At 41.3% G+C, this 22,253-nt stretch overlaps 1 protein-coding gene across 3 annotated transcripts in view; it reads left to right on the top strand.

Moving 5' to 3' along the window:
• Positions 1-3,077, top strand: part of BRDT (bromodomain testis associated) — a 146,539-nt gene extending 143,462 nt beyond the window's left edge. For all 3 annotated transcript variants that reach the window (XM_088444892.1, XM_088444890.1, XM_088444891.1), the window contains one exon: positions 2,527-3,077. In XM_088444892.1, coding sequence (XP_088301018.1) covers positions 2,527-2,595 — 69 coding nt within the window. In that variant the 3' untranslated portion in view covers positions 2,596-3,077. The remainder of the gene's footprint in view (positions 1-2,526) is intronic.
• Positions 3,078-22,253: the final 19,176 nt, after the last annotated feature.

A 22,253-nucleotide genomic window follows, 5' to 3' on the forward strand; every position in this document is an offset into this window, starting at 1 on the left:
TGTTAATACAAAAAGGAGGATTTTTATGATGCAAAAGTATAGTATTCTGCTCATTGACTTTCATAATTTGGGAAAGTTTATTAGGTAGAGTTGTCATAAGCATGGTATGCAGTCAGGAGGCCGATAATGACAATGTTGACATCAACTTCATAAATGTTGACACCTGGAAAATGTCTACGTTGGCGGAATGTCGACATTTGGATGATACCTAGGGTTAGGGATAGACAGACTTGAAAGACAGTGTCGACATATTGCACAGGTCAGCATTCTGATTGTGGCGGCATTCCGATCGTGACAACATTACATCGAAGTCGACATACTGGTCAATGCGGACGTAACTACCATGTCAATATGATTAATGTAGACACATATTATACTGAACCTGGGTATACATTTTAGCTAGTGGAAAGATGTACTCAAGTGAAATTATATACAAATTATATTCTTAACAATGAGTGGGGGGAGGATCAATAAGTGTAATTCATTGTCAGAATTCTTAGAACCATAACAATCTAGTTTCCGCTCAAAATTACTGTATAAATAAATGCTATCTATTCATTAAATAATTTGGGGAATTACTGATGGCACAGTTAATCGACTATATCTTTTTTTTTTTTCTTTTTCTGGCGAGTATATTTTGGATATTTAAAAAAAAAAAAAAAAAACACACACACATGACAATTTATGAAATAATACAGTTTGTGTCTTTACAATGATCCCTGTAATGGGGTAAATTTAGTGACAGGTAACAATGGGCTGTAATGACTAAGGGGAGATGAGGGGTCCAAATGTAAAAGACAGGTGCTCTTGCTTCACCTGTTATCGTTGGGAAGTAGGAGGCGGCTACCGTAATATGTACTAAAAATAGCCATGCTAAGGAGAGTGAACTGTGAGTCACCCTTGCATTGTCAGGGATTCTCTTTTTATCCACAGTGAATTTTTAGTACATGGACACCAATGTTTTTTAATGCTTCCTGCAAAATAGGTACTTAAAAAGGTATGGCGAGATCTCACCAGCCCAACTTGTTAGGTCTCTAAAAATTAGTAGGTTTCCAACTTTTAGGTGCCCATTTCTATAAGAATTAAATCAAAACTGCCTTTTTTTTATATTTCATTTGGAACAAGCCTGTAACTTTATCAACAACGTCACATATAAATACACCTACCATGGATTCTTGAAGGAAATACTACTTTAAATAAATAAATTGTAAAAACTCTAAAACATGATGTTGCCAGTAGTGCTCAGTTTCAGCTGGTCAGCCTTTATCGGGTTTAAGGATGGCGTTTGAAGGGGTTTTCCACTCTTGAACAGCCTCTATATAATAATCCTCTGGAAAACTACAGTACTGTAGAAACCTCAAACAGCACCTAACTTCAGAGAGCTGAATCGGAGAGCAGTCAGCTGTGTAAAATTCATAGATGGTTCTGTACTTTTGTAGGTCAGCTGGATGGTGGTAAGTTTTTAAATAAAAATTAAATCCAATGAACAAACTTACATTCAAGTAATATAATTCACTCTGGCCAGATTAATTGCTACTACATACTGCTATAGATCATTTGTATTTGTTTAAATTACTAAGGGTATTGGCTAAAAATATTACTGACCTTCCTGAAATCTGCAGTAAAATGTTTAGCTGTCCTCACCTCTATAGTAAGCCACTCTATCTCTGTAGCATTACAGTAACAACCCCCTACAAACTAGTACTATATCTTTAAGTTGGTTAAAAGTACTTTACCTATATTATTGCTTATATACTCGCTCTTCTTTTAAACTGCTTATTCTATCATTCGGCAGCGTGCCCTACAATTTGTCCAAATCTCTTTATTTAACTGGGAATAAATACTTACTTTATTATTTATTTAATTTTTTTCTTACAATATTTCTTGACTGCAAAATAGTTTAGAATATAGTTTGTTTGGTTTTTTTTTTCGTTTTTTTTAATTTAGTAATGCATTTCCACCTAGCTATTTGGGCAGATTTTTACTGAACACGCACTAATTTATGGCGTGGTGGACCTTTTGTGGTGCGTATCTTTCCTATGCTCTGGAACAGTGCACGTGTAACTGCAGACAATAGTCATACACGTCACAGTTACATCTCTGCTTGCAAAAGAAAACTGTAACCGGGTGTTCTCATGTAGGCATTGTCCCCTGAGGGCATATAGAGAGAATTGTGTGCTAGGAGTTGTGCAGAACCATAAATACGCCTGTTTCAGAATGGTGTCAAGTGTGCAGTAATCACTATGATGGGTATCAAACTAAGTGGCTAAATAGGTGAGGACCAGTCACAGATGCTTGTAACTCGCCATAAAGGAAAATATCCAAATTTAGTTGCGTTTGAGTATGTTCGTCTTGCATTCAGTTTGGGATCCAATCCTACTGTAAGTGGACCAGTCTGTAGATTTTCCTTTGATCTTCCTAGCAAGATCTCTACTCCTAGATGTCCTTAAATGATAGGAACTACAAGAACAAGCAACAATATCACATTAATAAGCATAAATTCATTAATCTTTCTTTTCTTTCCAGATGGCTGGAACTATTGACATGTACCTACAGAGCGACATTATGGCAACATTTGAAGAACACCTATGCTGAACCTGAGAAAGCTTCGCACCTAATACCTTTATACTTGTGGTAACTGCTTTTGACACAGAGTTCTATTAAAATTCTAATAGCACTCCTAATTTAATATTATAATTAAAAAAATCTAATTTATCTGGCTGAAGGATCTTTCAATATGATAAGGAGGATCCGCGTCTGAATGTTACTCTGTGCTAATGTGTTTAAAAACAGTCAACACATATACATTATATTGTACATTTTCATTCTCGTAATTAAATTTTTGTAACAAGATCTCACTTTAGTTTTCTTATAGTGAGTTATTGTCCTCTGTCTACTACTTGTTCTTCTTGAGGTCAGAGGTGTAGAGCTTGCCCAAACGCTAAAATAGTCAGGCACTATTAAAAACCATAATTGCTAAAAGAAAAAAAAAACATCATAGTCCTTTAAAAACCTATTGCTAAAATGGAGTATTGTATTTATTTTTCTGCATTAATACAGAGTATATTTTGTTGTAATTTTCTAAACTAAAAGTTGTCTGTTTTTTTTGTACTATATGAACCTTTATTCTTTTGTTGGCTTTCTATTGGTGGTCACTACAATAAAAGCTGTTATTTCCTCAACATTTATGGTGTTTAAAAATAAACGCTCTGGCTAGAGACAGCAACACTACCTAATTATATAAATTTTAGAGAAGAGAATTTGAACTCTTGCAATTAATTTTTTTCATAATCCAAATTACTCATTTGAGACCCAGCTCCTTATATTTGTTTTAAAATGTATCTGGGAGCTGTATTCATATTTATATTCGTATGACTTCTGTCCAATCCCCCACAACAAAGTCTGAATTCAGGTTGGGTACGGGATGCTGACGTTCGGGATCCAGGCAGTCAGAATCCCGATGCCGGCATCCCAAAAGGGTTAGGATACCGACACCTTTTGGTCGGTATCCTAACCCTCCCTCTTTCCCTGCATTCTGAGCGCTGGTATCCTAGCAGTCTGTATTATGACCGCATCCCCTGCATTCAGATATATAAACATTAGCGGTGCTCAATATGCAGCCCTCTAGCTGTTCAGAAACTACACATCCCAGCATGCCCTGCCACAGTTCTGCTATTAGGGAATGCTAAAACTGTGACAGGTCATGTTGGGATGTATAGTTCCACAACAGCTGGTGAGCCCCATGTTGAGCACCTATGGTGTATATGAAGGATACCAAGAATATTGGAAACAAGGGTTTCCCCACAAGTGTGGCTCAGGCAATAACTTCTCAGCATGTACAAAATGATGAACTGCCCTGGTTAATTATAATTATGGTTAGCATGGCTGTTTAAGGAGTCCTCAGTGACTGAAGAGTGGAAAATGGTAGAATGGTTTTGGCAGGAGATCAGACACCTCAGCTGCTAATTTTTCCTAAGCTACAATATCTTGGTAGACAAATGCATGGGACGCAGATGGCAGCACTGGGTAGAAGTGCATACTGGCGGATCATGAAATTGATACAGAATGCAAGAAAAAACAGGTGACCGACTACAAACTTCAACCAGTTCTTTTAGCAACCGGAGGTGAACATGTTGGAGCAGGATATCATGGTCAGGTTGCAGTACATGACTCGCTCATCTTACCTAACAATGCATGTTTGATAATACAGAGGTGCAAAGAGCACAGGGAATAAGCTACTAGACCAGTGATTCCCAACCTTGGTCCTCAAGGCACTCTAACAGTCCTGGTTTTAGTGATATCCATGTTTCAGCACAGGTGGTTAAATCAAAATAACAGAGGTACTAATTGAGTCACCTGTGCTCAAGTGTGGCTATCCTTTAAACATGGACCGTTAGTGTGCCTTGAGGACCGTGGTTGGGAACCCCTGTACTAGACACTGGAGGAAGGTGATCTGATCAGATGATTCATTTTTTTACCATGTTCTTAAAAAATGGTCAAGTGAGCATGTGGAGCCGACCCAAAGTACTCTACAGCCTTGTTTATAACACTGAATGGTTTTGGTTGCTCTGTAATGTTATGGGGCACATTTTTCTGACCTGGTCATGGTGCAGCCCTCCTATTTTTTCAGCTTCCCTATTGTGCACACATTTTGGATGTTTTGGGAGATTTTGTTCCTTCATCTGACATGCAGAACTTGTTGTTTTTGGGCATAAGTTTGGGTTCAGCTAGGGTATACGAGGTCTGCTAGATGATGATGACAGAAAACTGCATCCGATTTACAGACACTGCTGGGATAATCTGTACCAGCTGAGCAGGATTAAGTAATGCCCTCTGTCTCGAGGTGCCCCACTCTCAGAGGGTGTGCAATGCTTATGTCATCTGTATGCATGTTCCTAGCCCAGCCCACCTCACTTTCCCTGCTCTCCTAATACCCTGTCCCTCTGTTACACCATACAAGAGACTGCAGAGAAAGTGCCTGCTTCAGTTTGACTGCCATCAGAAATTCTGGTGCCCAGTACAAGTGTTAGAATGCTAATTACTACTTCTAGGCATAAATAGTCACCCAATGGTTTGATGAGTAGGACATTGATGTTATCTATATGCCATGGCCTTCTCAGTCACCAGATATGAGCCCACACATACAATGACTACAACATGGTGGCCACACATTATCCTGCCACCATCACTGGACCCCTCATGTCAATGACAGCCAGGAGGTCTAGTTTTGAGACCAGGAACAGCTTTATTTTGCTTCTGGACTTGCAACTGCTATATACTACATATAAACTAGCGATTGGCAACCAATTAAAGGCTGTGAAGTATGGCCCTGCACTATTCAAAAGGCAGGAAAATCTCACTGTGATGCATGTTATTACATATTAATCCATCTGGAGTGAGGCAAAATATTTAGATCATCGGGCTTATAAATATCAAGCATCTGATTGCTGTAACATACAGTGTCAATACATTAATATCGTTGATATCATATATTACAACACAACCTGTGTTAAATAATTATCAATGTCTGACAAATTCAACACATAAATATTCTATGTGTCAGACATATCCAAGTGTACCCTAAATTACATCATATAATAAAGTAGCAGACATGAAGTATAAGAAAAGTCAGGGTATAGTGCTGCCTCTCCTCATTCTACTGCTCCCCACCTGTGCAAATGCTATCTGTGACGAGTGAGAGATTACCGGAGGGCAGTTTACCCATGGAAACAACAGAATAACAGGGACGTTACTCAGATTTCATTTCTGCTTTTGGGTGTCATACATAATGCATTGGAAACTCAATTAGAGAATTACTCGCTTGAGATTGTCCGCAGTTAATAGAGGTAGAGAAAACACCCTGAGAGTACATGACGTCTGGGTGAAGTAATTATAGTAAAAATATACTATGAGTGAGTAAGTGTATTTCCAATTCCTCTAATCATACACAGAAAGTAGATTATATACATGTATCAACATCATATCAGATTCATACAGTATTAGTAGATCATAATGAATGACAAGGTAAAGGGAAAATACAATTATGGTAATCATCCATATGTAAGGTGTCAGATGTATCATGCAACTTTCATGAATATTATGTCAGTATATTTCAAGTATGCATACAAAAGAGCAGCAGAGATAACAGAGTCTAAATGCTCTGCCACAAAACAGTATGAAATAAGCGATCACCCAATTGTATTGCTTTGAAATGTTAAATCTGGCACTCATATATACATAATAGCAGACAGATTGAAAATAAACTTAGGTGTTTAATACAAAAATCGGCACAACAAGATTTGTTAAATATAAACAGTTCATAACACAAAAGCAGGGATTTCAATCATGTCTGTCCCCACATTGCAAGATGTCAAATGCACAAAACATTCCAACAGTGAGGAAAAAGCCCTTAACCTCTTAGAGAGCTGCGACTAATATGACCTAGTGTAACATGAAGCCTTATTTCATACAAGTTCACATAAGGGCTCATTTATGGTGTATATAAGGTAAGCATGAATCATTATAGAAGGCAAAGAAAGGCTTGCTAACTGTATATTATTGTTGTCTCCACTGTTGTTCCCAATGGTATCACCTATAAAGGGGTAATAACTGAGGCTATAGTCCCCGGGAAAGGAAGAAGCATAAAACGCACATGCCTGTCGATGTGCAGTGGTGCATAATAAAAGGTAATACCCTCGTAGCTAAACAATAAAGTCCTGATTAAGGGTACAAACTTGTAGCTGGGATGCTGCGCCGTACAGCTGCAGACATCTGTCCAGCCCGACGTGTGTTTCGCCACTAGAGCTTGGTCACGGGAGTGATCACATTAGACTGAGTTCCTGTTGAGTACAATGCTCTGTACTTAGCTAACCAATCATTTGTGCAGATTCAGACTGACTTCTATGGCAGCCTATCAGTATGCAGGTTTGTGATTAAAGAGCGAGTTGTCCCAGGGTTTAACCCCTTTTAAGTCTGGGCAGTCCTTCAAATTATGTAATTACAGCCACTGATTCTCAACAGAATGCATAATGAAAAGTAAAATAAAAAAGATTATAATGTAGAGAGGGCATATATCGATGGGACATATTAAACACAATATTGGAGGAGACAGTAATTAAAAAAGTGATAGGTGCATGATGATTATATTGGCATCACAATTAAGAGCAGTATCATCACGTATACCAATATACATGTGAATCTACATAAGAATAAACTACCCCGATAACCACCCAAAATTATGGATAAGTACTATCAATCTGCAATAATGGTAAATACGATTACCGGCATGCAAAAATGTATTCTGCAACATCATACATTAAAGCAAAAATAGGCTCATAAATACACTTAAATGGAGAATATGAGGTGTATTATGCATGATAGCGATCATGAATGATCATTCCTACCCTGTAGTATATATGTACACACATGTGCACACGCATACACAAACATACATTCATATACACACATATATATACACGTGCACATATGCATGAACATGCATATAGCCACATCCCTACATCCCTACATTAATTCCCATACTGCCTAATCACCAATATCCAATTTTCCAAAGATCAAAGTTTACAGTGAAACAGTCATTTAAAATGACAGATGTAGTTTGTGTATAATCTTATATAGGAGAAAGTGGCCTACACTAAGCTATATCAATTATTTCTAAGCATACTATAAAACATATATATGTATGTGATGAGTTGCGATGACTTAAAGTGCACTTTAAAGTATGTGGTGATCCTCTTGTCTTATTCAGTGGATTTTCTGCAATACATCCCTAGTATCTTTCAAATATGAGGGAAGAGTGAGAACATGATCCCTCAGGTGAAGATCCACAAACTTGCTTCCTTGTTCCATATGTCCTATATATGTCACATAGTATACATGGATCTTTAGAAGATGTTGTACATGCCAACATACAGTATATTGTTTCCATTTTTAACATTTATTAAAAGTTAAGATTTAATTACCTTTATTATACATTAATGTAAGAGTGCTCACCAAACAGAGTTCTTTTCTTCGTTTTTGCTACTCTATATCCAACTCTAGTGAGCACCACCACTGCCATATACATACATTATATCCCCTATTATCAATGGGAATAGTGGTTTCATACTTATTAATTCTATCTGTTCTCCTTGCCTGTGCGTTGTTACACCACCTTCTCCTTTCCTGGTTTTGCAACTATTCAAAAGGGCCACACATATCCCATAATCTTCTTACTAAATTAGATCAATTAACCTGTATATAATAACATATGAGTAGATAATTAAATAAACAAGTGTTACAAACAAATCCAATAACTCAATATGACTTTTGGATGACCAGATTTTTCGCCAGCTGTTGAAAGTTCGGAATAAGTCTGAAATAGGCACAACACAATTTTGCCGAAACAGTTTTCATCCATCAGCCTGGTGTGCTCATTAGTTTAGTTTGCCCCATTGTTAATGTCAGGTCACTGTTTCTTTTATTTTCTATTGCCTGTGTGTTTTCTGTAAGTTTGTCTGCAGCCTTTTTAGTAATCTTTTATTGCAGATTTACTTACCCAGACTGTTTGTTTTGTGTTTTACATTGTACTCTGTTTGGGTAGCATTTTAGGTACACTCCAGGACATTTCTTTATATAAGTCATACAGATCTTGTATTTAGCTTTTCACTCCCGACATACAGTAACATACTCTTATTTAGTTTGCGGGAAACTCCCTCCTGTATTCTCACAGGCCACTTCGGTGCCCTGGGTGGTGATTTTTTTTTCTGTATCTGCCTACATACAGTTCGTCATTCCCATGGCTCACAAGGGCTGACATTGCGAAGGGTGCTTCTACAAAGTCCCTTCCCTCTAGGAAGTGCTAAGATATTTTGGTACCTACTGTACAGAACTATGGTGGCCTATGTGTCTCTTATCCCACTGCTGCCTGGGCTTCAGGTTTCTAGTCTTCAGCCAGAAGTGGTGTGGGCCTGTAATCTGTTGCAGGCTATGTTAGAACTGGCTAAGCAGTTGGCCATGTCCATGTAGCTACCTCAGGAACTGCGGGTGGGACATTCTAGGGCTCCCTCTCCTCAGGTCTTAGAGCCTCCTTGGCACAGTCTGTCTCAGTCCGTTCAGGGTTTGGTTAAGGTTTCCACGCCCCTACAACAGATGCAGGACCCTGCTACAGGTTCTCTCCCTTCTAAAAGAAATTTTACCCACGCCTCTCATTTCTGGTTATGGATCAGATTTTGAAGTCTCCCTGTCTGAGGAATTTTGAGGTGGACTTGTCCTCCATTCAGGAAGAGTTCTGTCAATGTGAAGGCGTAAATTGCTGCAGTTAGATGGATGCATCCTCTCCGGATACGTCTTTATTTAAGCGTAAGAAAAAGGAGCCGTAACATTTCCTCTGCTCAATTAGAGGATCTCCTCATTAAGACTTGGACTTTACCAAGCAAATATTTCCAGGGTTTTAAGAGAATTTTGTCATTTTCTCCACTTCCGCAGGCTAACAGAGCTAGATGAAAACTCTCCCTCCAGTGGATGCTCTCATAGTGCAATTGGCAAAAGCTACTACTCTTCCATCACCGAATGCAACTTCTTTAAAAGATGCCACTGATAGAAAACTGAAATATTTTCTTAACTATTTTCTCTGCTTCTGGCACAGCCATGCACCCCGCCTTAGCCTTGGCTTGGGTCTCCAAGGCATTAGAAAGATGGCCTGACTCTTTGAGGCTCTTAGTTCGGGGCTTCCACACGTTTACCTACTGTCTATTGTTGAGAATGTCCGAGAAGCGGACCCTTATCTTGGTGAGGCTTCTTTAGACTCCAGTATTCTTTCAGTCAGGATATCTGATTTGTCAGTGGCAGCCATATGTGCTCTTTGGCTTTGTAATTGGAAGGCTGATCTGGAATCTAAAAGGCTCTGAATCCCTGCCTTTCAGTAGCGAGCTACTTTTTTGGTTCTGAATTCAACAAATGTATTGCTTTAGCAGCTGCTTCTAGGACAGATTTCTTAGTCCTCAGCTATTAAGTCTAAGGTCTGGCTTTTCCTTGCCAAACTAGGCCCCAGTTTCAGCCTTCCTTTCGTGGTCAAGGATCGTCCTCCAGAGGCAGAAAGCAGAAGGGAAGACAGTCTTGTGCTGTCTGCAAACAAGCCCCCAAGCCCACTGGTTGGGCTCCCATCTGGATGTCTCCAAGGTGGGAAGGCCATCTGTGCTTGTTCCACGAGGATTGGTGGAAGACTACGTACGATTCTTGGGTCTGAATGATTGTAGGAAAAGGTTATGCACTGTCCTTCAAGTTCTGCCCAAGGTCATTTTTGCACCACAGGTCTGCCCCACGAACCTGTGTGCAATTCCTTCTGGATTGAGGAGTTCTCTCCAGTTCCTCACAGTTGGGTGCATTGTCCTGTAGGTCTCCTTTCCTGGTTTTCCACCTCAATCATGCGGTGTTGCTGACTGTTTGGTCTTTCCTTCTGAAGGTGGTTTCCAAATTTAATCTTAATCAGGAAATTGTGGCTCCTTTCTTCTTCGGCGAAGGAGACTTCCAGGCATCTCTCGTTTCTTTGGACGTTGTACGGGCTCTCTGTGTTTATGTGGATACAACTCCAGGATTTTCGACGCTCAGACTCCCTTTGTCCTCTATTCTGTGATTAAATGGGCTAAGCCTGCTTCCTAGGAAACAATTGCTAGATTATATCCATTGTTTCCAGTGTCCCCCAGGACTTCAATGAAACCGATTTTTATCCGGTGTCACAATCCCAGACTGACTCTTAGACACCGCAATCTGGACCAGCTGGTTGTGATGCCGGCATCGGTCACTTACCAAAATACACAAATTCGCTGCCACCATGAAAGTGTTAACGGGCACTTTGCATTTCCCAAACAAATTATTACTAATTCACCTTCAGGTACACACAGGTATGTAGCATGGGCCCCACTGGCTCTCAGGTTCGATAAGAATCTCAGAGAAATATGATAGTTTAAATGTGTTTAATCCAAAAAATATTTCCAAGTTTTGGGTACAAAAATGGTTAAATAAAATGACATAGACTTATACATGCAAATAATTTATAAAATAAAAGGGAGTAACACTGTTTTAAGACATTTACAACAAAGTCCTTAGCACTGCTGAGTATGGGGGATTTCACACACAGGAGGTCTTGGTGCAGCCACAGCACTTCGGCTGCTCCCTAATAGATGGATATTGAATGCTGGGTGACATGGTTTCTTATACCCACCCAGCTTCTTTGTTACATCCTCAAAGTACATTAAACCTGCCAATTTAGCAGAGCCCATATAATTTACAATATACCTCTTGGCATCCTAATATTTGGCTGACTTGCCCTTATGGTAGGAAATATTTCAGCTTCAGTGGGTTGCAATGTCGTATAACATGGCTGGTTCCATTCCTCTAGTTTCAAAAGGTTTTGTCACTTTTCTAGGGCAGTAATACAATTGCTGTGTGCTTTCAAGGGAGAGGATAAGGGGGGTCTCGCACACAGATGCTCCAGTCAGAGGTCATGCGGAGTAAAGCAAACACGATTTCCTGCCCTTTAATGGCCCACATTGACTTATGTGTAAGAGCACGGACAGAGGGTTGAAAATGACTGACTGATTTTCCATACAGAATATACATGGATACAACATACAATTTGCACAATCCCATGTTTTGCGATCAGATCTCATGAATGTTCACGACATCAGGTAAGAACCAAAATCTTGTTTTTCCAACGTAAGAGGTGTAAATAGAAAAAAGAAGAGTTCATGAGACACAAAGTGGTGTAAATAGAAAAAAAAAGAGTCCCTAGGACTGAACCTTGTGTTATTCCATACAGGAAGTGGATCCACAGAAAAATACTGTAGGCATAATACCCCACTGTAAAATCTAAAACCAGGACGTCGTCAGAAGGGGCCTTGTCCATGTCATAGTGGGCATGGCAACCGAAATAGAATCAAACAGTGGTGAACATACCTCACAACTGTACCTGAATTGAGACGAAGGGCCTGATTCAGCTTTGAGAATAGAGTAGGAAAAAACAAGTTATGCTGGGTACATACACTAGATGATATATTGTACGATTTGTCGTTTTGGGACAAATTGAAATGACAAATCGTCAGCATTGTCCAGTGTGTACGCACTGTGTTGTTCGTCGCATCTTCAGATCAGCCTGCAGTGCAGGCCAACCTGATGATCTGACAGCTGACACCATGGTTCTGGATGCGGTAAGGGAACGATATATCGAGCGGTCATACACCAGATCCTGCAGCATTTATGGACCACCCAATATATCGTCCACTCGCATCTGTTGTCACTGGGTACACACATCGTCTAGTGCAGGTGTTCCCAACCACGGTCCTCAAGGCACACTAACAGTCCAGGTTTTAAGGATAGCCACACTTGAGTACAGGTGACTTAATACCTCAGTTATTTTGATTTTACCTCCTGTGCTCAAGCATGGATATCACTAAAACCAGGACTGAGGTTGGAATCACTAGTGTAGAGTGTACCAAGCTAAACTGTGCATCTGGACAATCCATGTGGCAATGCAAGCAGTGCAAATACATACTTTTTTTTTTGCATGTGGGGTAAATACTGGCTGCTTTTGCATGTAGCCCACAAATGCTGGACAGCTTTATTTTCACACAATAATTTAGATTTCAGTTTGGACACACCTATCTCTAGTCTGAATCCCTCTGCCCCACCTGCAGTTCAGCATGGTTTTACTAAGATGCAGTTACTTGCTTTTTCTTACTATTACTTATCTCAAATCTGAATCAGGCCCAAAGTCCGGATAATTCTGGACAGTTGGGTGGTATGCATAGATCTTAGGTAGGTATTAATATCCAGAACGTTATAAGTTGGAGATGTCCGTATGTGATTTTCAAGGTGACCTAAGAGGAAAAAAATTAATAAGAATGTGTATGTGGTTATAATAATATTGGTGCTTGTATCTGTAAGAACTGTACTTTCCTTAAGCTGGGTACACAGTAGACGATATATTGTGTGATTTGTTTTGGGATGAATCTGAAAGACACATCATCCAGTGTGTATGCACTATCGCGCGCTCCAATGTGCCGTTCAACGCATCCTCAGATCTGCTGCCGTGCAGGCCAATCTGTAGATCTGACTGCAGACACCATGGTTCTAGATGCGGCAAGGGAACAACGTTTTGAGCAGTCATGCATCAGATCGTGCAGTGTGAATGAGCCACCATATATGTCATCCAGTCACATCTGGTGTTGCTGGGTACACACAGACTAGTACAGTGGTTCTCAAACTGTCCTCAGGACCACACACAGTTCATGTTTTCCATGTCACCTAGCAGGTGCACAGGTGTATTCATTACTCACTGACACAGATTCAAAGATCCACAGGTGGAGCTAATTTCACTTGTGATTCTGTGAGGAAACCTGTAAAACATGCACTGTTTGGGGTCCTGAGGTCTGAATTTGAGAACCTGTGGTCTAGTGCAGTGATTCTCAAACTCTGTCCTCCGTACCCCACACAGGTCACGTTTTGCAGGTCACCCAGCAGGTGCACAGGTGTATTCATTACTCACTGACACATTTTAAAAGGTCCACAGGTGAAGCTAATTATTTCACTTCATTCAGTGTGGAGACATGCAAAACATGCGCCGTTTGGGGTCCTGAGGACCGAGTTTGAGAACCTGTGGTCTAGTGTGTACTCAGCTTAAGGGATGGAGTTTAATCAGATATCATCTTGAGCAGGGCCGGCTCCTGGGTTCTGAGCACCCTGTGCCGGCTCTTGAGAGAGTGCCCTAACTTCGCGTGCGACCGAATTTGGGGGTGTGGCCTAATTACCATAGGGCACGCCCCCTCTGTGACGTTATTTGGAGGCGTGCCCGCATCGCACGCCTCCAAACAACGTCAGGCTTGGGGGTAAAGCTCAGCACTCCGTCACTGGCTGGGCTTCCAGCCCTCTCCCGTCAGTGAATGTTTGCCACGCGCATGCACGCTGCATCCATTCTCTCTGGGGGTCCGGCACCAGCGTACAGCTGCGGCAGTGGGGGTCCCCAGCCCCCCAGATTTGACCACCCGCGGGCCACTTCGGCCTGCGGGTGGAACAGCGGGACAGTACTGTCCCACTGAAATTGGGATGCTGGGGAGGGGTGCTGCCCTCTACGGGTGGCGCCCCTGTGCGACCGCACTTGTCGAACACCCCTAGAGCCGGCCCTGATCTTGAGCATAAAATAAAGGGTTATAGGAGGTGGCCTACCAAGTACATTATTACTAAATCTCTTTCTCACAAGTATAACTACAGCAGAGGTCCAATGTCCTGGACAGCCCAATCAGGAAATGTAATCCTGGTACCTCTCGAACAGCTAATTATTTTGCTGCGGAAAAAATTTGGAATTCAGTTCTTTGAAAAAAAAAAAAAAAGGGGGGTTATCATGTGTGCAGAATGAAAGTGCCCCTGTGCATTAGAACACCAGTATTTTTATTATGGGTGTGATGGGTATTACCGCCGGCCGCATGGCTAGCGGTTCAAATCCCGGCAGCGGCAGCCCGGCAAGGGTGAAGATCCCGATCGTCCCTAAGGTAAGTATCACTAACCTATTCTACCCCCTAACCCTCCCTTAGGGGTGCCTAAACCTAACCCCTTCCCTGCTGCATAAAACCCCAAGGGGGTACCTAACTCTAACCTCCCCCCAGCCTAAACCTAACCCTCCCGGGGGGGGTTGCCTAACCCCGAGTCCCCCCTGGGAACCATCTTGCGACTGGCCGCAAGATGCCATCTTGGAAATGAGATCGCAAGACGCCATTTTGTGAATGGCCGCCCAAGCGCCATTTTAGATAAACTCACACTTTAGTACATGTGGCGATATTACTATTAGCATCATGCGATTGCATCTTTCACGATTTCTCATACACACATTAATACGCACAATTGCGCTGTTAACTAGTCGCATATTAGCGAATGCATAAGATCCTGTATGAAAACGCTGAATATTAGCTTCATGCACACGCATCTGCCCCAAGTTAACTAGCGTCTTTACATCAAACCCTACATACTCACACATTACATATTCACATACAAGGTTCCATAAGCTTTAAGTATAAGATTCAAGTATGCACATTTATTATAATTGCTAGGAAATAAAGATTATTTCGTAACTAAGGTTCTATACGTGATAAGTAAGCCATGTTTGGTATTGTCCTGATGCGTACTCTCTCAACAGTATTCCGGTAATATCGATGGAGAGATCGCAACATGCATTCTCAACTTATGGACCGCAGAGACTTCAAGCAACAATATGTACATTATATGACCAACTTTTAGGATTTGCATGAGGCGGGAAACCAGAGACCACCAGTTGTTAGAGGCTGGGCTGCGTATGTATAACTGTACTTGGGTCTGTATAATTCCTTTGCGCCAAATTGTACTTATAACTAGCGTGTAACTGACTGTACTTTTACTTGAATTTTACTTTGTGCTTTGGAACCACAGGTTCTAGGTCTGGAGTCTTTATTTACTGTATAACTGCGTACACAAAATAGCATCATCCTTAGAGGTTTATAGGCAGGATTTCAGAAGGTATAGGCAGGGGTGTATAGAGGTTCAAAGGCAGTATCGTTAGTTGAGGGCTCGTAGTGAAGTCACTTACCCACTCACACGGCACATACGGTTATCGATATCTCACCAAAGGGTGGAGAGGCCACATGCAGGGTTTACCTGCAACCGCTCAGTGCTGAGAGATCGCTACCCGTTTTCGTGTGAGCCAGGGACACTGACTAGAATCCAGGGACAAGAGAGGAAAAAGTTTGTTTTCCTTTGTTGATAGAACCTAACATATAAAGGGGTGCCGCAGTATTGAACACGCGGCTGAGTCGCAGTTTTGTGCACAGTAAAGATGCACTTTTGTGTACACAGCTAAAGATTGTCATACGGTTGTGTGGTAGTCGCATTATTGTGTATGCGACTGGTCGCACAATAGCATATACGTACTTCCGGTTGTGCTGCCACATGTTTAAACAAAGCCATTGAGTTTACATTATATATTGTTGCCAATAATTGGGTTAACGTGTAGTTTTCTGCGCAGGAAAAGTGTGTGATTGTGAGTATTTGTTTAGGGTGTAACACAGGACCTAAAGGTTAAGGGTATTGTATGACCCTTAAGTACTAGGCACAGGAGTTGGCCTAGTAGCTCGGTAAGTAGCTTACCGTTCTATATACATCAGCAGGTGTACATGTTGTCTTTGTTGTAGGGACCGGCTCTCAGTGTGATTGCAGTGTTCAATAATTAGGTTGGGTTATTTGAGCATTGTAGTTGAGCCACACTAGGAAACTTGTGATTGTGAGCTGAGAGATAATAGGTGAGCGGAGGCATCTAGAAATTTCTTACGTAGGTGAGCGGGGGCATCTAGAAATTTCTTCCGTAGGTGAGCGGGGACATCTAAAAATTTCTTCCGTAGGTGAGCGGGGACATCTAGAAATTTCTTCCGTAGGTGAGCGGGGGCATCTGGAAATTTCGTCCGTAGGTAAGTGAGAGTATCTAGACTGTCTTTCACCAATTTACATTTTTATTGAAAAACTTAGGGTTCTCCCAGGATGAGGGCCCAGCAAACGGTAGCGATGTTAAATGATTTGCTGCTGTTGGAAGCGCCACTTGGGTCGGCGCGGCATATTAGGTACAGTGCCAATGCAACCAGGTATTGTGATTTATGGTTTAATATGACGAGGAAGAGTGTTAAACCGTTTCCTAGAATTGGTAGTTTTGATAAAGATGTATTGAATAATGTCCGAGACCACATCAGTCTGATGCGCTCTCGAGGTAAAAAGGTAAAATATTATGAATGTTTAAAGTTGTGGCAGCATGAAGGGGATGCGTGGCTTAAAAATGCGCAAGCGACACAAACTAGCGTTGTGAGCGCATTGCCAGAGAATGCATCCGCGACGCTAAATTGCAATACGAGCGAGCTGCAAAATGGCGCGCACATGCGGCAAGTTAGCGTTGTAAAAGGTATTGCCAGCAGTTCACGCACACCACCTCCACCTTATGTGGATGGAGGTGCAAGTACAGTTATCAAAAATACCCATAAATATGTAACAAGCAATTTGTATCCTCTCTTAAGCAACCATAAAGAAAATGTTCATGATGTGGATGATGAGCCTATTGTAATGTCTGCCATTTCCCATGCTGTACAGATGATAGATGCTGCACCACAACAATCACGAGTGGTGCCGTCATCTCCATCAGTAACAGTAAGGGAAGTGCTAGCCCCCTCTGCACCTGTAGAGGAAGTTGTTAATATCATACGTAGCAGCAGCAGACTAAACCCCCAGCCAGGTAGCAAGGTCAAAGGTAGCACCGCTGCCGGTCTGCATCCCATTCGGACTATAACTGTTCCGAATGGAAATGCAGATGCGAACGGTGTAGTGCCCACGAGGGAAGTGGTAATGCATTGTCCTTGGACAAGAGCAGAACTAAATTCCATCATAAAAGATTTCCCCCGATCCCAAAAAGGAACTAGCCAAATGTCAAAGATTTTTTTTAGGAATTTGGGTAGTTCTCATGAGCCAACTAATAAAGATTGGCGTGTGGTGTTAAGGGCCTGTCTACCACACAATACCGACGTGACAAAATTTATCACGGATTGTGTATTGGATGGTGACGTTTCCTTAACAGACCAAGTAAACCAAGATAATATTTCCTGCATCATAACTCAATTGGGTATATATTTTCCAGTAGTAGTTAACTGGAACAAAATTTTCACCATAAAGCAAAAGGAGAGTGATCTGCAGAAGATTATTGCGACCGGGCTCTGCAGACTATCACCCAGTACACTGGGTTAGAAGATATTAAAGATAGCACTCACCACAGGGGAATGATTGTCACCATACTCATGGATGGCCTTAAAGAGAACCTAAAAACCCGGGTTCAGACCTCACAGCCTGGCTGGAGGGGAGTCACAATAGATACCCTCATAGAATCTGCCATAGAACATGATAAAAACATCTCAAAGAAGAGAGAGACCCAGAGCGAAAAACTAATGGCTGTCAGTATCCAAGCTCTGGAAGAAATGACTGTAACATCACAGCCAGTAGACACACCTGCATCTATACACACACTTGCACCTGAACAGTTACACGTCCACACCAATCCCACACCACAGCAAACTCATCCTTACCCCACATATCATACACAACCACAGGTCCCATGCTACCCACAAACTTCATACCTCCCACCATACCCTTATCCTCCATATTCCTACCCATACCCACCATCTTTCCCTCTTGCTCAACTCCCACAACAATCCTTTCATCCACCCCGTTCAAAAAGATGTTTTAACTGTCACCAAGTGGGACACATAAGTAAGTACTGCAAAGTGAAGAACACCACACATGAACACGTGTTTCCCATGGGTTCATAGGCAACCCCAGTATCTTCTCCCAGGCCTTATATGATGGTTTACAATCTTTTCAACCTGCCAATGGATCTGTTCTAATGTAAAATGTGGACGATTTATTGTTGTGTTTAGGTCATGTTTAAATGATATTAAACTGTTGTGCTTTATCTCTCACACACAGGACACAAGGTTGCTAAGGATAAATGGCAGCCGTGCCAGGCTAAGATCAAATACTCGGAATACTATCCAACCCAGGGGCCCAGGCATTATTTAGAGCAGTAGCTATTAATAACAAGATTTAACTGCAGGAACCTGTATGCATATACTATATCCCTAGAGTTATTCAAAGTGATAGGGGGACTCATTTTACAGGTGACGTTTGCCAGAACATGTGTAAGGTGATGGGTAATAAAACCAAGATCATTCCAGACTGTAATTTCTTTTATCTGTCCCCCCTTTGAGATACGAAGATGAATAAGAATAACAGAAATTGAAAGTGTTATTAACTAACATGTCTAATGCAAACTGTCATGATGTCAAACCTGGGGAATTTGTTATGATCCAGTCGTTTGACTGGTCGGTGGAAAGGTCCATATCTGACGATTGTTGACAAAGTACCACATCCTCAAAGGGTGGCCGGGGAAGATACGTGGGTCCATTCCGCTCACTATAGGGAGGTTAACCAACCGGTGCAGATACAAGGCGGAGACGAGGCCGATAACGTGAACCTGTCAATTGCGAGCTTGTGCTGGAAGGATTAAAAAGATGATGGTGAGATACCTGAGCTAAAGAAATGTGTAGATCAGTGCTTCCAGCAATGGAGTGGTCTGCTGTGGTCATCCTAGTTCTTTTTTCCAGATTATCTGTCTTGATGATCTGTTTGGGGATACCCAGTTTCTGTGATGAAGGACCGATAGAGGAGATGGGAGCTGATGGCAGTGTTGATGGAGTGGAGTCAGGAGGAGTGCTATGCCAATCAGGGGAGTGTCTGACCACTCTTAGTACTGTTATTGTTAAGAGAGCTGTTATTCTGGATACTCTGGGACGGTGTGAAAGTTTGTCGTCTGAAGATTCCTGTATTTGTGAGCTTTGTGGGTCCCTAGTTGATGAGAACTGTATCCAACGGTGCCAACCTAAAAATAACCCATACTGGGGTGGGTATCCTTTAGAGGATTATCATAGCATGGTAGGCAAAGTGTTAAATCAAACTGATTGCTGGGTGTGTTCACATGTGCCACAGGGACAGCATAATGTAGGGTTGGTGCCATTTCCGCTGAATATCACGGAAATTTTAGAATTACAAAAAGGGAAAACATTGGATGGAAAATTCCTCTCATCCAAACCACCTCATTTCAAACTCTACCAATTCCAAGTAGATAGATCACTTTTGTGTTTAAACATAACCAACCCCAATAAACCCGGGAGTTGGGAAGTGACAGGGAATAATCAGACGATGACCTTCTCACAAAGAGCTGATAATGAGTCCATAAACCATGATCTGTTACGCTCAATTAAATCTAGTGGGAGACATTATATGTACCGGTATACATTGAGTTCCACCAAAGAAATTATTGGTAATATGTCAGATGGTTATTGTGCTAAAATAATACAACCAGAGACTTGCATGTACCAGATGGAAGACCCAGAAATAGGATTGTTTTTAAGGGAAATGTGCTTAATGATAATGATGCATACCATTCCTTATGTTCTCCCTGATAATGTATATTATATATGTGGAAGAAAAGCGTATAAGTGGCTCTCCCCGAGTTCCGAAGGTTTGTGTTACCTGGGAAGAGTAGTCCCAGAAGTTATGACCCTCACACATGTTGAAATGCTTGGTATACATAAAAACACACCATCACCATATCTTTACACGCAATATGAACAGAGGCAAACAAAATATGATACCTGGTGACGTGCATAAATTAATTAATTAGTGAGACAACTGGCTTTCAAGTTTTAGTCTCATTGGATCCCACCAGGATCGCTCGGGGTACATTAAATTTTAGATATGTTCAGGAACTTGCTAAATTAATAGATAATATCACTGAGATGTATGATTACACATTCAGGTATACAGGGAGAGAATTGCAAGCATACAAGAAAGAACTGGTGCAACACAGGCTAGTGTTAAATAATTTAACTGCTGTTACTGGAGGGTATTGCGTAACGTTGGCCACCCAATTTGGAGTAAAATGTTGCACCTATGTCACCAATGATACCAGCGACCCTAAGGAAGTGATAGACTGGAAGATGGATGAAATTCTGCAGCTAAAATGGGAATTTCGTAAGAACCATAATGCTTCATTGGCTGAAGTAGGGGAGAAGATAGAAGGATGGGTTTCATGGCTGAACCCAGTGAAATGGTTCTCAGGTCTAGGGGAATGGGTCCAGGAAGTGATCACCAGCATCGGCAAATTCTTAATCCTTATACTGATTGTCATCATAATAATTGGCATATGTGTCCGGTGTGTTCCTATTGTGTTGAAGTGTGGAAAATGTAAAATAGAGTAAAACGAAAGAACAAAATCATGATGATGGTCAGTATGAATACCGAGGTAAATACAGAACTGCATTACAACCCTGAACTAGGAAATACCATAATTTAATGTATTATTGAAATTTTATTTTTAAAACACCTCAGATAATGTAAAGTCTCAAATTCCCCTTCAAGACTGCCTTTATAGGACTGGTGTATCCCCCCACCTTTCACATGATCTTCCAAGATCCGCGGGGTGCGTATAATAGTAGTTTTATGTCCCCACTCAGAGACACATTATTGATGGATTAAGAACCATCTTGTGCCATCCCATAATAACACTAAATAGTATATAAATGTAAGCCTAAATTATATTTTAAAATCAGATTGTGATAGCATGTTGTTCGCTATCAAAGGGTGGACTGTCGAAGCTGGATAATTGGCTGAGACAAGATCAGTTTAAAATTGGATCGCAGCGATGCCATCTTGCGACTGGCCGCAAGACGCCATCTTGGAAATGAGATCGCAAGACGCCATTTTGTGAATGGCCGCCCAAGCGCCATTTTAGATAAACTCACACTTTAGTACATGTGGTGATATTACTATTAGCATCATGCGATTGCATCTTTCACCATTTCTCATACATTAATACACACAATTGCGCTGTTAACTAGTCACATATTAGCGAATGCATAAGATCCTGTATGAAAACGCTGAATATTAGCTTCATGCACACGCATCTGCCCCATGTTAACTAGCATCTTTACATCAAACCCCACATACTCACACATTACATATTCACATACAAGGTTCCATAAGCTTTAAGGTATAAGATTCAAGTATGCACATTTATTATAACTGCTAGGAAATAAAGATTATTTCGTAACTAAGGTTTTATACGTGATAAGTAAGCCATGTTTGGTATTGTCCTGATGCGTACTCTCTCAACAGTATTCCGGTAATATCGATAGAGAGATCGCAACATGCATCCTCAACTTACGGACCGCAGAGACTTCAAGCAACAAAATGTACATTATATGACCAACTGTTAGGATTTGCATGAGGTGGGAAACCAGAGACCACCAGTTGTTAGAGGCTGGACTGTGTCAATTTGAACCAACCTGTTAAATGCCTTGTAACATATGCCCTCTCCTTTAGGACCAATGGTATTAGCAACAAACTTCTCTATTGTGTTGTCTATTTCTGGGGGGTATAAATATGTGTGCTCTGACCCTGGGTTCCTAGTCTTCGTGCTGAATGCTGATTGACGAGGGGTTTCTTGCTGATGCCTACATCTGGACCAGAGGGCGCTGTGTATGTATAACTGTACTTGGGTCTGTATAATTCCTTTGCGCCAAATTGTACTTATAACTAGTGTGTAACTGACTGTACTTTTACTTGAATAACACTTTGTGCTTTGGAAC

This window comes from Taudactylus pleione, unplaced genomic scaffold (genome assembly GCF_031769625.1).
Source record: "Taudactylus pleione unplaced genomic scaffold, aTauple2 ptg000373l, whole genome shotgun sequence".
Taxonomy (NCBI): Eukaryota; Metazoa; Chordata; class Amphibia; order Anura; family Myobatrachidae; genus Taudactylus; species Taudactylus pleione.